The sequence below is a fragment of the Scylla paramamosain genome, unplaced genomic scaffold (assembly GCF_035594125.1).
Source record: "Scylla paramamosain isolate STU-SP2022 unplaced genomic scaffold, ASM3559412v1 Contig1, whole genome shotgun sequence".
NCBI lineage: Eukaryota > Metazoa > Arthropoda > Malacostraca > Decapoda > Portunidae > Scylla > Scylla paramamosain.
In genome coordinates, this window is record NW_026973666.1 from 3,212,501 (window position 1) to 3,228,532 (window position 16,032).

The 16,032-nt window shown below is 38.1% G+C and overlaps 1 protein-coding gene across 7 annotated transcripts in view; it reads left to right on the forward strand.

Annotated features, from left to right (window-relative positions):
* LOC135095655 (dedicator of cytokinesis protein 1-like) overlaps positions 1-15,990 on the forward strand; it is a 56,060-nt gene extending 40,070 nt beyond the window's left edge. For 5 of the 7 annotated variants that reach the window (XM_063996623.1, XM_063996624.1, XM_063996622.1 and 2 more), the window contains 5 exons: positions 2,707-2,847; positions 3,325-3,448; positions 3,960-4,092; positions 4,519-4,646; positions 5,819-15,990. In XM_063996623.1, coding sequence (XP_063852693.1) covers positions 2,707-2,847; positions 3,325-3,448; positions 3,960-4,092; positions 4,519-4,646; positions 5,819-5,929 — 637 coding nt within the window. In that variant the 3' untranslated portion in view covers positions 5,930-15,990. The remainder of the gene's footprint in view (positions 1-2,706; positions 2,848-3,324; positions 3,449-3,959; positions 4,093-4,518; positions 4,647-5,818) is intronic. The other 2 variants (XR_010264467.1, XM_063996625.1) reach the window with 2 other exon arrangements.
* Positions 15,991-16,032: the final 42 nt, after the last annotated feature.

A 16,032-nucleotide genomic window follows, 5' to 3' on the forward strand; every position in this document is an offset into this window, starting at 1 on the left:
TTATTTATTTATTTATTTATTTGTCATGCAGCAAAGAAAGGAATAGTTGTTTTAAAATTATTAGGAATTATTATTATTATTATTTTTTTGTATTATTATTTTTTTCTTTTTTTCATATTGTTCTTTATGGAATGGGAATAGTGGGAATGTGTGTGTGTGTGTGTGTGTGTGTGTGTGTGTGTGTGTGTGTGTGTGTGTGAGAGAGTCTTGGTGGCTTGAACTATTTATTTATTTATTTATATATTTATTTATTTATTTATAGTTTGATTTAATTTTATTTTTTTTCAAATTTTCCATCTAATTTTCATCTTTTGTTCAAGTCTAGTTATTCATTTTTTGTTTATTTTTACTTATTCTATTGATCTATTTTTATTTTTATTTTTATCTTTTCGTCTACGTAATTTGCATCATCTTTAATTTTTTTTTGTATATTAAACATCTCTTGGATCTTGTTATTTATTTACTTATTTATTTATTTTATTTTATTTATTTATTGGGCAGGCCTTTTATTTATTAATGTTTGCTTATTTACCTGTTTATTTTCATTCATTTATTTATTTATGTATTAATTTAAAAAGGAAAAACAAAATATATAAAAAACAGATAAGAAGGTTTTATCACCACACCACCACACACCACCACAGCATCACAGTTCACCACAGCACCACACACCACCACAGCACCACACACCACCATAGTTACCACACCACCACACTAGCCACCATGCACCAGCCAGCCAGTGTTTCACCACCACCACACACACACACACACACACACACACACACACACACACACACACACACACACCACTTGATAATGTTCCCTCATCATTTATATTCCCCTTTACCAGCACAAGACATCATGAGTGACCTGACCTAACGACATGACCTACATAAAACTGATTAACCTAACCCTACACAGTTACGTAACTTAATCTAACTGACCTAACTTAACCTACACAAAACACAAACCTGACCTACTCATAACACCATAATTGACCTGACCTAACCTAACAGAACACCCCAAATGACATAACTAGAGAAAAAAGAAAATCGTATTAATGTAACCAACATACAAACACACACACACACACACACACACACAAAAAAAGAAAGAAAAAGGAAAAACACTCCTGACCTGACCTGACCTGACCTGACCTGATATGACCTCCCAGCACAGACAGCACAGGAAGCAAGCATGTTTGGTCACCTTCCATCCCTCTCTCTCTCCATTCCTGTTGTGTGACCTCAAAACACCCATTCACTTATTCCCTGCGACCTGACCTGACCTCGCCTCCCTGCATTACTTTGGATGTGAGGACCTGGTGATGGTGACCTTTTCCCATTCCTTGCTTGTTTCTTTGTACGTCTTCTCCTTTCTCTTTTCTGCTTATTTCTATCTATCTATTTCCTTGTTTTCATATTTTTCTTCTTTTTTTCTCTTCCTGCCTGTTTCTTTGTTTCTTTTTTACTGTTTTCTTTTCTTTTCTCTTTTCTATCTGTTTGTCTCTCCTTTTCCTAGTTCTCTTGTTTTCTTCCTTTTTTTTCTTTTTTCTTCCATTTATTTCTTTTTTTGTCTATTCTTTGTTTTTTTTGTCTTTTTTTGGTCTTCACTATGTTTTATTAGCTTCCTTTTCCTACCTTCTATCTATTAATTTTTTTTTTTCGTAATAATTTCTAAATATTTTCTTTTCCTATATTCTCTCTATTATTCTTAAGTCTATCTGTTATTAGGATTATTAATATTCTCTCTCTCTCTCTCTCTCTCTCTCTCTCTCTCTCTCTCTCTCTCTCTCTCTCTCTCTCTCTCTCTCTCTCTCTCTCTCTCTCTCTCTCTCTCTCTCTCACCCCTACCCACCCACCCACCCACCCCTGCCTGCCTCACACCCTCACTGAAATGCACTAACCATGTATATACGTATGTTTGTATGTTGTATGTACGCGTGTATGTATTTGTATGAATGTTATGATCAAATATTCCCTGTATTGTTGTGTGGCATTGTGGGTAAAAGATTTTATTGGTGTTTTTCTTTCACTCCATTTTATTCATTCATTTATTTGTTTATTTTTTAGCTTAAACTTGTATTTTCTTGTATTATGCTAAATGTTAAATTGTTTGAATTTTTTATGTATTTCCAACTTCTTTTCTTCTTTTTCTTCTATGTATGTTTTTAGATTCGTAAGGAAGATAAGCTCGGACAGATATACGTACTTTCCTGTACACGAGCATAAAAATGTTAAATATTTAAATAATATATGTATTTCTAAATTTTCTTCTTCTACGTATGTTTTGGAGTCATAAGACATTCAGTATAGAGTGCAAAAGGCAGGTTTAGACACGTATATTGGTTTATTATGCAAAAAAACGTATGATAGTGTTGTATATACAAAAACCCTGCTAGGTACCTCCAATGTATTACTTACCAAACACTAACCCGCTAATCAACATATCATATCTGTGCTTCCTTACTCACAAACCAAAACAAAACAAGCAAAATGTATGTTTCCCTAACATAACCTTACAAAAACTCGTTATCTGTCTTTACCAAACACAAACTAATCTACATATCTAATCTTACGTACATTTCACCACTCGTAAGCCATAAATGAGCTAAATTTACGTATCTTACCATAACACACCTTAACGAAACCCAACATCTGTACCTCCCATTAACGTACCATCTGTGTGTGCGTGCGTGTGTTTCAGGGGGATCTCCACCTCGCATCTGTCCCTGTCCCGCCTGAGCACAGTAGGGCAAGGGGGAACTCTGCCCAGACACCTCAAGATTTCCTCTTCAATGGGCAATGGTCTCACTCCTAAGTCAAACAAGAAGGACAAGGGGATTGGGTATGTGTGTGTGTGTGTGTGAGAGTGGTTAGTAAATATAGAGAAATATGTGTGTGTTTGTATGTATGTATATCTGTCACTACCTTCATTACTTGTTTTCTTTCCTCTCTCTCTCTCTCTCTCTCTCTCTCTCTCTCTCTCTCTCTCTCTCTCTCTCTCTCTCTCTCTCTCTCTCTCTCTCTCTCTCTCTCTCTCTCTCTCTCTCTCTCTCTCTCTCGTTTTTTGTGTTTTTTTGTCCTCTTTTCTGCCTGTTTCCATCTTTATTTCATGTATATTTGTGCTTTTCATTATTTTCTTCCATTTCTTTCTGTTCTTGCATCTTTCTCCTGGTTCTCATATTTGTGTTTTTCTCTCATTTCCTACTTGTTTCTATCTTTATTCCAGTGTCTCTTCCTGGTTCACATATTTTTTTCATAATTTTTCTCTTCTCCTTTCTGCCTCACTCACTCATTCTCTTTCTCTCTCTCTTTCCCACAGTCGTCTTCTGCGGAGAGAGAGCTTTTCATCGCAGCGGGAGCCATCCACCCAATGGTTTGACCGCATGGAAGCCCAGTCACCCACGCACAAGCCAATCATGGAGCAGAATGAGGCGGCGCAGAATGTACGTGTGTTAAAACTGCCATTCTGTCTGTATTAACTGTTTCAGCTGTGTCTCCTTGGGGTGTGTGTCTTTAGAGTCTTTCCAAGTACCTGGTGTTTGTTGTGGGGTTTCACTCAGTATGTGTTAAGAAGCCCTTGTGTGTATGTGTGTGTGTGTGTGTGTGTGTGTGTGTGTGTGTGTGTGTGTGTGTGTGTGTGTGTGTGTGTGAGAGGTGTGTTTTAGCTGTGCCTTTGAATATGTGTCTCTTACATTAGGTCTATCACTGGTTGCTTATTTGTTTGTAAGGTCTATATTTGTTAGGTTAGGTTAGGTTAGTTGATGTTAGATTAGGTTATGTTATATTAACTTTGGTTAGGTTAGGGTAGCATAAGTTAGATAAGCTTACAGTAGGTTAGATCTGTGTTAACTACTGTGTATATTCATTGCTATCACACATTATTTAGCCAGTTATTCAAGTCTCCATTAATACAGATACAAATTCAACCCATAAGCTAACCTAACTCTCCGACAGGTGTCACAGCGACCCAAGAGGAATGAGCTAGAGGTGATAGACAAGTTCTCTACAAGTCGGCCACGCTCCCTCACCCTTACCCCCTCCACCCCATCCACCCCCTCCCCCACTATTGGCTCCAGGGAGAGTCTGAGTAAGTGTGTGTGTGTGTGTGTGTGTGTGTGTGTGTGTGTGTGTGTGTGTGTGTGTGTGTGTGTAGAATTTTTTCTTAATTATTTACCATTCTTTCATTTTCTTGAGTATTTGTGGTATCTCTCTCTCTCTCTCTCTCTCTCTCTCTCTCTCTCTCTCTCTCTCTCTCTCTCTCTCTCTCTCTCTCTCTCTCTCTCTCTCTCTCTCTCTCTCTCTCTCTCTCAGTTATCCTCTATTTCTTGTTTCTCTCTTTCCATCTGTCTTTCTGTTTGTATCTCTCTCTCTTTGTTTCTCTGTATTTCTGTCTATCTTTCTGTCTGCTTCTGTCTCTCCTCTTTCTGTCTGTCTCTCTCTCAAACCAATCTCCCACAGCCATCCTACTCTCTGTCTCTCCCTGTGTCACTGGCCTAACCAATCTCTATCACAGCTACACCAACAGGTTCAGTGACAGAGGAGGAGAGGCCGCCCCTGCCAGCGAAGCAGAGGGACCAGGATGACACCCTCAGTGTGCTCCGCCTTGGTGCTGCCTCCCTGCTGCCCGCGACCAAGATAGGGGTAAGTGTGCCTGTGTTCTGGGGCGGTGAAGCCTCTTGTTGTTTAATGTCTGTCTGTCTTGCTGTTTGTGTTGAAGCCTCTCTTGTTTAGGCTTTCTCTGTATGTTTGTGTGTGTGTGTGTGTGTGTGTGTGTGTGTGTGTGTGTGTTGAAGCCTCTCTCTCTTGTTTTTGTTTAGTGTCTATCTTTTTTTAGGTGTGTTGAAGCTTCTCTCTATCTTGGTGTTTGTGTTGAAGCCTCTCCTGTTTAATCTTTCTCTCTTTCTGTCTTTGTGTGTGTGTGTGTGTGTGTGTGTGTGTGTGTGTGTGTGTGTGTGTGTGTGTGTGTGTGTGTGTGTGTGTGTGTGTGTGTGTTTGTTTGTTTTTCTTTTTTTTTTTAAGCCTCTTGTTATTGTTTGGTCTCTCTCTCTCTCTCTCTCTCTCTCTCTCTCTCTCTCTCTCTCTCTCTCTCTCTCTCTCTCTCTCTCTCTCTCTCTCTCTCTCTCTCTCTCTCTCGTTGTTGTTTATTGTCTTTCTCTCCATCTCACTTTTTTTTGTGGCAATGGTTCCTTTACTTCATTGACCACAGAAAATATAAAGATTAAATAAAACATGATGTATATATGTTAGGTTAGTCTGAACACCTCTGATAATGATATACATACTGAGATATACCTCACCGCCATCACCACCACTATCATCACCACCACCAGTACTGTGTCACCTCAACTACCACCACCACCTCACTGCCTCCTTATCTCTCTCTCTCTCTCTCTCTCTCTCTCTCTCTCTCTCTCTCTCTCTCTCTCTCTCTCTCTCTCTCTCTCTCTCTCTCTCTCTCTCTCTCTCTCTCTCTCTCTCTCTCTCTCTCTCTCTCTCTCTCTCTCTCTCTCTCTCTCTCTCTCTCTCTCTCTCTCTCTCTCTCTCTCTCTCTCTCTCTCTCTCTCTCTCTCTCAGACTACCTCAATTATCCTGTTTTCCTTCTCTCTTCCTTAATATCTAAACTGCATCAAACATTTCTCTTCTCTGTGTGTCTCATCTCCCACACAGCTAACTTAAGTAACCTATTCTCTCTGCCTAACTGATCTCTCCCTACTACATCACCACCACCACCATCACCATCACCACCACCATGACCACCACCACCACCACCACCACCACCTCACCACTTCCTCATCACTTCCTCACCGTGACAGGGCTTACTGGCGTTTCCTCTTGACCTTCCTGATGAACCGCCCCCTGAAAAACCTCCAAGGCCTGACAAGAACCACAACCTTCATGACCCGACCTCATCCTCCATTTTGTGAACCACTGCTACTACTACTACTACTACTACTACTACTTCTACTACTATGAAATTCAGGTTACAAGTATCCTTTGATATATATATTTTGTGTATGTGTCTGTGCGTGTGGGTGTGTGTGTGAGAGAGTGCGTACATGTGTGTGTGTCGTCAAGGGTTCCAGTTCCGAGTTGCCTAAAGTGCCACAGTGCAAGTGAAGCCAGGTGTTTGTCACCCTAACCAAACCTTAACTTGACCTAACCAAAATTAACCTAACCTAACCTAACCTTATCCTAACCTTAACTTAACCAAACCTAACCTAACTTCACCTCACCAAACCAAACCTAAATCCTAACCTAACAATACAAAGCCATAGTGACGTTAAGACTTGTTGAGTGTGGCCGACAAGACAGACCTGGCCTGCCTCTCGGACCACAGAGCTGGGCGTTGCAAGGCTCGGATCTCCAGAGCATGTGGTTTTGCCTGTCACAGTGATGAGATTGGGTACAGTTAGGATACAGATATGTTGTGGGTTGCTGTGTTGCTTTTTTGTACTTTTTTATCATAGAAAGGTTGGGAATTGATTGTATGTAGTGAAGGGAAGGAAAGGGTTAATTTTTTTGAAAGGTAGAAGAGATTTTTTTTTTTTTTTTTTTTTTTTTTTTTTTTTTGGATAAAGTTGGAGAATTCAGTGTTCAAAATCAATTCATTGTAGTGAAGAGAAGAAATGTTTTGAGAAAGATAAAGAATTTGGTGTTTAAAATCAGTTATACATAGTGAAGATCAGAGATTTTTTTATGAGGTGTAGTGAAGATCAGAATTTTCTTGCCTGAAATATTGGCAAGATGAAGAGGTGATGTTTTTTTATCGTACTATCACTGTATTCTCAAACTTTTAAAACTGTAGTGAAGTCGTTGGTGTATCAGATTAGCTCATGACAGAAGGTTTGCTGTGAAGTTATAAGGTAGAGCAATCAATGTATTTTTTTGTACGTTTTTATGAAGTAGAGAATTTGCAAGTCATCATTTTAATTTGACAAGGATGAAAATTGTTGCGTATAATATAATATTGTAAGGTGAAGTTCTTCTGTTAAGATTCAGCAAAGTCAAGAATCAATGTATTTTTTTGTACATTTTTTATGAAGTGGAAAGTTAGCGAGTCATCATTTTAATTTGACAAGGATGAAGAAAGTCACGTTTAATACTATAAGATGAAATTCTACTCTTAAGATTTAGCAAAGTCAAGGATTAAAGTATTTTTTGTACATTTTCTATGAAGCAGAGAGTTTGCAAGTCTTCATTATAATTTGACAAGGATGAAGAAAGTTGCCTAGAATATTGTAAGGTAAAATTTTACAGTTAAGATTCAGCTAAGTCAAGAATCAATGTATTTTCATATATTTTTTTATGAAGCAGAGAGTATGCAAGTCTTCATGTTAATTTGACAAGGATGAAGAAAGTCACCTACAATACTGTAAGGTAAAATTCTACAGTTAAGATTCAGCTAAGTGAGGAATCAATGTATTTTTTGTACGTTTTTTTTTATGAAGTAGAAAGTTTGAAAGCTATCATGTTAATTTGACAAGGATGAAGAAAGTCACCTACAGGACTGTAAGGTAAAATCCTACAGTTAAGATTCAGCAAAGTGAAGAATCAATGTATTTTTTGTACATTTTTTTATGAAGTAGAAAGTTTGGAAGCCATCATTTTAATTTGACAAGGATGAAGAAGGTAGCCTGTAATACTGTAAGGTAAGATTATACAGTTAGGTACAGGTAGAGTTATATACAGTTAAGATTCAGCTAAGTCAAGAATCCATGTATTTTTCCTACTTTTTCTACCATTTTTATGAAGTAGAAAGTTTACAAGTCACAGGATTATCACATTATTTGACTGGGATGAAATTGCCTCCAATATTATAAGGTGAAATGATAAAAACGACATGGTAAGATGCAGATACAGTGAGATTCAAAGGAGTCAAGAATCTGTGTATTTTCCCACCTTTTTATGAAGTAGAAAATTTGCAAATGGCCAGACCAACTCAATTTAACCAGTAACAAAACCCTGGAATACTGTAAGGCAAAGTTAAGCATTGTGTACAGTCTAGAAAGTGACTAATAGTGATATGAATGAACACACTCAGTATTTTAGCTACTTTATGAAGATGTCAGGAAGTGTTGTTGGTCAGTGTGTGCTGTGGGCCTGACTGTCTGTGTTAGTGATAAGGTAGACCTCTATGTAAAGTTATTAAGTCAGAAAGTATTAATAACAATACATTATATTTTTATTGATCTAGAAGCAACAAAAAGAAAAAAAAAAGATTAGATACAATTATTAAGTCAAAGTATTAATAACAACACATTTTATTTTTATTGATTTAGAAGCAACAAAAAGATGAGACACCATTATTAAGTCAGAAAGTATTAATAACATAACCTAGTATATTTTTTATTGATGTAGAAGCAACAAAAAAAGATGAGACAGTTATTAAGGCCAGGAAGTGCAATGCAAGAAATCCTGATTGCTTTGTAAAGAAGTTAGTCATGAATGATCAATTTGTAGAGGAAGAAAAGTCACATGTACCTATTCATTTGTAAAGCAGTATGTAAGCTACCTATTCATTTGTAAAGGAGTGTGTGTACAAGCTTATTCATTTGTAAAGCAGTATGCAAGCTACCTATTCATTTGTAAAGGAGTGTGTACAAGCTTTCTTATTCATTTGTAAAGCAGTATGCAAGCTACCTATTCATTTGTAAAGGAGTGAGTGTACAAGCTTACTCATTAATTTGTAAAAGTAGCCACAAACCAATTCATATGCAAAGGAATGAGTGTACATCAGTAATACATACGTGAAGGAGTGTGTGTGTGTGTGTGTGTTGTCAGTGTGATGTGTGATAGGCAACCCGGTGTGTGTCTCAGTACTAAGGCTGGGGCAGACAGTGAGGCAGTGAGGCAGACAGGACCAGGCATTCGGGCAAAGGGTCCTTGATGGGAATGAGAAATGAAGGCTAGTGTTATGTTTTGTGGAGTAAATGAGAAAAGTTGTCAAAAATTCAGAAATCTGGAGGGATCTTGAATTTTCTGGAGTAAAAAATCTGGTTGGATGTTTAATTTTCTGGAGTTGGATGAGAAAGTGTAAAAAAAATCTGGAGGGATGCTAAATTTTCTGGAATAAGATGAGAAATTGTCAGAAATCTGGAGGTGTGTTGAATTTTCTGGAGTAGGAAGAGAAAATGTTGTCAAAATCTGGAGGTGTGTTGAATTTTCTGGAGTAGGAAAAGAAAATGTTGTCAAAATCTGGAGGTGTGTTGAATTTTCTGGAGTAGGAAGAGAAAATGTCAAAATCTGGAGGTATGTTGAATTTTCTGAAGTAGGAAGAGAAAATGTTGTCAAAATCTGGAGGTATGTTGAATTTTCTGGAGTAGGAAGAGAAAATGTTGTCAAAAACTGGAGGTATGTTGAATTTTCTGGAGTAGGAAGAGAAAATGTAAAAAATCTGAAGGGATGTTGAATTGGAACCTTTGTGAATGAGAAAAGAAAAGTGTATTGATAGAAAGAATGATGACTTAATGTTTGAGAGTGATTTAATGTGAGTTATGGATGAAAAAAATGATTACAGTTTTTGAAAGTGAGAGAAAAAGTGTATTGATTGAAAAGTAATGAGTTAATGTAAGTTTTTACATTAGAAACTACATAACATTTTGAAAGACATGTGCAATGATGAGAAAAATTATAATATGCATGTTCTGATACCATGACAATAAGAGAGAGTGGTGTGCGTGTGTTGCCATGACGACAGCGTGCAAGACAAGAAATAATAACTTAAGGTGCTTCCTCTTTATATAACAAGTGATGTAATTTTTTGTAATCATTCATCGGGGATTTAATGAGATGAATGATGAGGCCAGTCGAGTGTGTGTGTATGCGTGTGTGTGTGTGTACAAGTGAGTGAGTGAGTGAGAGAGATTATCTTTTCCTGTACTTCTTAATCTTCAGTATTACTATGGAACCACATCAGCATCAGTCACCCTTGCTGCATCTGGGGTAGGATGAAAACAGTTCCCTAACCTTCACCTCACCTAACATTACCTAACCTAAACTTTATCTAACCACACCTCACCAAACTTAACCTAACCTAACCTGACCTAAACTTTACCTCACAGACCTAACCATACCTCAACTAACCTGACCTAAACTTTACCTAACAGACCTAACCATACCTCAACTAACCTAATCTAACCAAACATCACTTGACCAAAACATTACCTAACTTCACCAAACCCAGGAGTAGCAAGGGTGCCGGGTGCTGCCGTGCTCCTTACGACGTGCTGAAACAGTTGTCTCAAAGGTGCCATGTAGCAAATAAGTCCTCTTCCATGATAGAGAGTAAGGCTGTCGTAATATTAAGTCCACTGTACACCTATTATTATTATTATTATTATTATTATTATTATTATTATTATTATTATTATTATTATTATTATTATTGTAAGTTGATTATGGCCAAAGAGAAAGGGACCAACTGGGAGGGAGGAGAGGGTGCGATGCTTCTGTAGTATTGCTTTATTTAGGAGTGCATCTGCTTTATTTAGTCTTGCTGGCTTTGTGTTGGCAGTGGGATGTTGCAGGGACCAGAGAGAGAGGGAGAGGGAGGGAATGAATATATATACTTGTTTACACACCCATTCCATCTTTCTATCTGAGAATGCACGTTTAATCCTCTTCCATATTTATGCCGACACTAGTTAGGAGATTGCAAGGTTCCACAAGATAGCAAGGTTCCACAAGAGTACTTTTCTATGATGTTAAAAAAGTAGAGAGCACATTATTGCTTGTCACACACACTGGTACTTTCTTCCCATATGCCTTTTGTGTTGAGATCAGAGTACATCTCAAGACAGTCCGGTACATCAGTGCTGAGAGAGAACAGTGATCAACTGATGTGTTCTGTATGTCTGTATGTATTCATTATCACAGTCTCCCATGCAGTACCTCTTCCGTACATGCTTGTCGTATTAAGAGATCAAAATGTCTTTCGGCAGTGTGGGCTGAGAGAAACCACCAGTTATTTTATAGAACACTTGTCAATCTGTATATTTCTTTCATACAGTACCTTTTCATACATGCTTTTTGTGTTAAGATCAAAATACTTGTTTAGGCAGTCAGGGCTTACAGAAAACATTGATTACTCTTTGTATTCTGTCTGTGTATTGAGAGAACCTTTGTGAATATATATATCTCTCTCTCTCATACCTTTTTTTCATATGTTACTTGTATTGAGATCAGAATACATACCTAGACAGTCGGATACATCAAGGCTTTGAGGAAAACATTGATTACTGTTTGTATTCTGTGTATTGAGAGAACCATTGTGAATCTGTCAGTATCTATATCATACATTACCCTTTTTATATATGCCAAAATACACAGACTGGCAGATTTTAGGGTTTTTTCATGTTTTCTGTCTATATACTTGAGAGAATGCCTGTTAATCTATCTATTAACTATTATTGACTAAGAGAAGGTGTTAATATCATGTAATCTGCCTATATATCTGAAAGAACACTTGTTTATCCATCTATTGAGTGTCAGTGGCTTAGAAGTATTAATTTCATGTCATCTGTCTATTTATATGTCTGAGAGAACACTTTATCAATGACTATTTATATCATATCTGCCTGTATATGAGAGAGAGCACTTGTTTATCCATCTATCATTGACTAAGAGAGGGTATTTATTTCATGTCATATGTCTATGTATCACAGAACACTTTATCTATCTATTGTGGCTCTCGGTATCTTATCTGTATGGCTGGAAAAAGACAATATAGACACAACATATCAGTGCTAAGCCACACACTCAAAGGCTCCAGTACAAGGCAAGAAAAAAGACATTGTGTGCCATTTTTTTGTCACTATCATTTTGCTTCAGAAAGAATCATATTTTTGTACATGGCAGAGAGAAACCAGTAGTGTGTGTGTGTGTGGTACATTTTATAAGTAGGTTGGGGGTTTATAAGTAGGTGTGTGGATAGGTGTGTGTGTGGGTTTGTGGGTAGTGAGAGAGAGAGAGAGAGAGAGAGAGAGAGAGAGAGAGAGAGAGAGAGAGAGAGAGAGAGAGAGAGAGAATGTTTGTATGTGTGTATTTGAGCCTACAAGTGTCATGTTTTCAGATATATTTTCAGGTATTTACCCTTTTGTACTCATCCCTACACTGTTCTCTAATCTGTAAATGTAAAAGTCCAATAGAAAAATCCATCTATGTTATCTAAAGCGTTACTAATGGCAGGAGATTAAGCTATTCAGTATTACACAAGTCCTTCCCTAATAAGACACATGTTTGTTTGTACAGTCATAAGTTTGTTGCCAGTGAATTGTCACCAGCTGAGGTTTGGAGGTTTGCATAAGTGTGGTGAGGAGAAGAGTGTCAGATGCTGGTGAGGGGTGGAGGGAATGAGTGGGTGGGGAGCGGAGGAGTGTGAAGTGCTGGTGATGGGTTGAGGGTGGAGAGAATAAGTGTGTGGTGAGGAGTGGGGTATGAAGTGCTGGTGAAGGGGGAAGGGTGGAAGGATCTGAGTTGTTAATGTCGTATCATGGCGTCAAGGCAAGCAGGACTTATGACTGTCACCACATTGCTTATCCATGCTTGTATTTTGATGAGAAGAAACTGTTTCCTGTTATTGTTTGGTTCATGGTAGTCAGTCTCTCTCTCTCTCTCTCTCTCTCTCTCTCTCTCTCTCTCTCTCTCTCTCTCTCTCTCTCTCTCTCTCTCTCTCTCTCTCTCTCTCTCTCTCTCTCATGCCCACCTATCCCTGCCTACCCATCTATTCATATACACCTCCCATCTAATTATACCAACACACACAAAAAGACGCTTGGTTTAGGAAAGTTGACATGCAGGTACTACTGTTAGGAGAGAATTAATAACTTACCACAAATTTAACTAGAGATTTTAGTTGTCTTATACAAAATACCTCTTACTTAACTCTTGTACTTCAAATTAGCAAAAGAGAGATTTTAACTTTACTTTTCCCATTTTTACTTTATTTTTCCTTCAACTCCGTGCTGCCAAGTGATAACATTACCAGGACATGTGCCAAATTACTCTTAAGTCCCTCCTTCGGGTCACTCCTTCGGGTCACAGCTCGGCCAAACATTCTCTACTAGACCCTCACAGGCCAGACTGATGCTGTACTGGTGCTGCTCAAAGACTGTGCTGAAACTAACTGCCTCACTGACAGACTTAAGGTGCTGCTATGATAGGAATACAATAGTCTGGTTTTTCCAAGTTCTGATTTAGCCTTAAGACAATGCACTGCTTGTTAATCTTCCCTATGATCATTATACGGCTGTTAAATGAATAGTTTTTTGCACCAGTCTCTTAAAATATGTAGTTGTGTAGCTTAGTGATGATTGAATTAACGTCATTTATCTTTCGTTACATTCATGCAAGGGATTTAACGTAATGATCTGAAAGTTGATGGAAGAGGCCCTTAGTAATAAGACGGTTATGACAATACAATGCCTTCGTAAATGTGGATTGTTGATTCTACTTTTCGTTGTCTTAATAATCGTTGCTTCACCTCCTCCGCCACTGTTACTACTACCACATATGCTGATCTATCCAAGTTTTGGTTTAGCTTTAAGACAACACACTGCCTTCTAAAACTTTGTACATTGATTCTGTTTTTTTTTTTGTCTACTAATTACTGCTTGCTGTCCTCCACCACCACCACCATTACTACTATGCTAAGAAATGCTCTCCAACAATACTTTCACATCCCCCTTCCCTTACCACCACCACCACCACCACTACAATGTTAATATGTCCCTAAACACTGCAATACCAACACCACCATATCTCCCCCTACCCCTTACCACCACCAGCACCACCACCACTAGTATTAAGCTCCTAAACACTACAAGTACCACCACACCACACCCCCACCACAGCTTGCATCACTTCACCTCACCACAGACTACCACAACACTATGCATGAGGTAATGAAGTGGTTAGTGCTATGTCACACCCACAGGAAGAAGAAAAAGTGAAGAGAAGCTTGTTAGTTAGCCGTCACACCTGTAGAAGGAAAGAGAGAATGTAAACTTAAGATGGCTTTGTTATTTAATCATTTCACACCCATAGAAGGAAGGAAAAGTGTAGATAAACTTATAATACATTTGTTATTTAACCATATCACACCTAGAGAAAGAGGAATGTGTGAACTTAAAAATAGCTTTGTTATTTAACCATTTACACCCATAGAAGGAAGCAGGAATAATATATATATAAAAAAAATAGCATTATTTAATCACTTCATAACCATAGGAAGACAGAAAAGGGTATATGAACTTAAAATACCCTTATTATTTAGCCATTTCACATCTATAAACATACACCACCTTAACTAAATGCATACAATATAATCTTAAGTGTGAGTAGTACATCATCTTATACCTCTAAGGAAAGAAACTATCAGTGTCATGCATTAGTGTAAGTAGGTGGGCTGCAAAGACAATAAAAGGACTAGAAACACCAGTCCACCCAAGTTTCTAGTCAGTTACAAGCTGGTCAGCCTCCGAGAAACATCCAGGCCTCTTCATCCTGCTGTATCTTGCCCACCCCCACCCCTTCCTCCCTCCCTCACCCACCTACCGCTCCACTGTGCACCTTCGTAATGTAGTTAGTAAGTTGCTGTTTAGTTTATGTAATGATTTAAGTGTTGAGTCAATCTGTTGGTGTATTGTTGCTTGTCTGTCTGTTTGTTTCCTGTTTTCCTTGTTTACTTTATGGCTTTCCTGTTTTCTTGTGTTTTCTTGTCATCCATCTGCTCTTATTTTTCCTTCCTTCCTTTTATCATCTTTCCTATAACCCTTTTTCTTTCCTGTTCTCCTATCTCTCATCTATTATTTTTCCCCTTTCCTATATTTTAACACCTATTTTTCCTATCTTTCATTTATTTCCCCTTCCTATCTTCACCACCACCTGTATCCCTTCCAATCACCTTCCACTTGGCATCTTTCAATACCACACCTCTTGTTTACATCTTATACTTGCCCTCTTTCCTTTCACTTGCTGCTTATTCTATCCTTTCTTTAACTTTCTCCCTCTGCCTCTCTCAGCACAGTGGTTAAATATTAAATTAGAGTAAGGAACACTGCATAGTCAATTCATGGTAGTTTTAAGCATTCTGTTACCTCTACTACTACTATTACATATTCGTCAACACCCCACCTGAGTCTTTTAACAACCTGTCCCTGTGTTGCATGTATTGTTTGAGTGTTTATGGTGTGTGTGTGTGTGTATGTATGTTCTTTCGTCACGTGGGAGGGTGCAAAGAAATTTATGGTAATGATGTAGGCAAGTTGTAGACAAATTCTTTTTCAGGATATTTGATTAAGGACTATTCTGAAACACTTCTGCGCTGCACTTCTGCTACTTTCCAAAGGCTCTTGTTGAAGTGACACAGGTCCCTTACGGGTGTTTTTCAGGTTCAAGTGACAGGTTAACAAGATTTCTAGGTTATGAACGTGAAAAACTCTCTTGAGAACCTGGCTTATCATTTTTGTGGCCTTGGAAAATAGTCATGGTGAAGTTACATGGGTTTTTAAGGGTGTTTTTATGGTTCTAGTGACAGGTTAACAAGATTTTCTACATTATGAACAGAAGAAACACTCTTGAGAACCCAGCTAGTCATCTCCGTGGCCTTGGAAAACAGCCGTGGTGAGAGAGCAGAGTGTTTCAGAATGTTGGATTAAGCAATGTGATTTTTTTTATGGTGATCACAACTTAGAGCACAATTCCTGGTGTTTCGCAAAATGTTATGTATGTCGTTTGTACTTACGCGCCTCTGAGGCTCGGCACGGCTCTACAAATTTTGGGTGTTTTTACGTTAAGAAGCCATTTTATATGTGTATGAGAGAGAGAATGTGTGTGTGTGTGTGTGTGTGTGTGTGTGTGTGTGTGTGTGTGTGTGTGTGTGTGTGTGTGTGTGTGAGGTATCCCATTTCAAGCATTTATCATACATAGTTTAATTATTTGCTTATTTTGGCCCTGTATCTCGATTTGAAATACACATTGGATTATATTTGTGTTGTTTTGCTATCTTTGTGTGTGTGTGTGTGTGTGT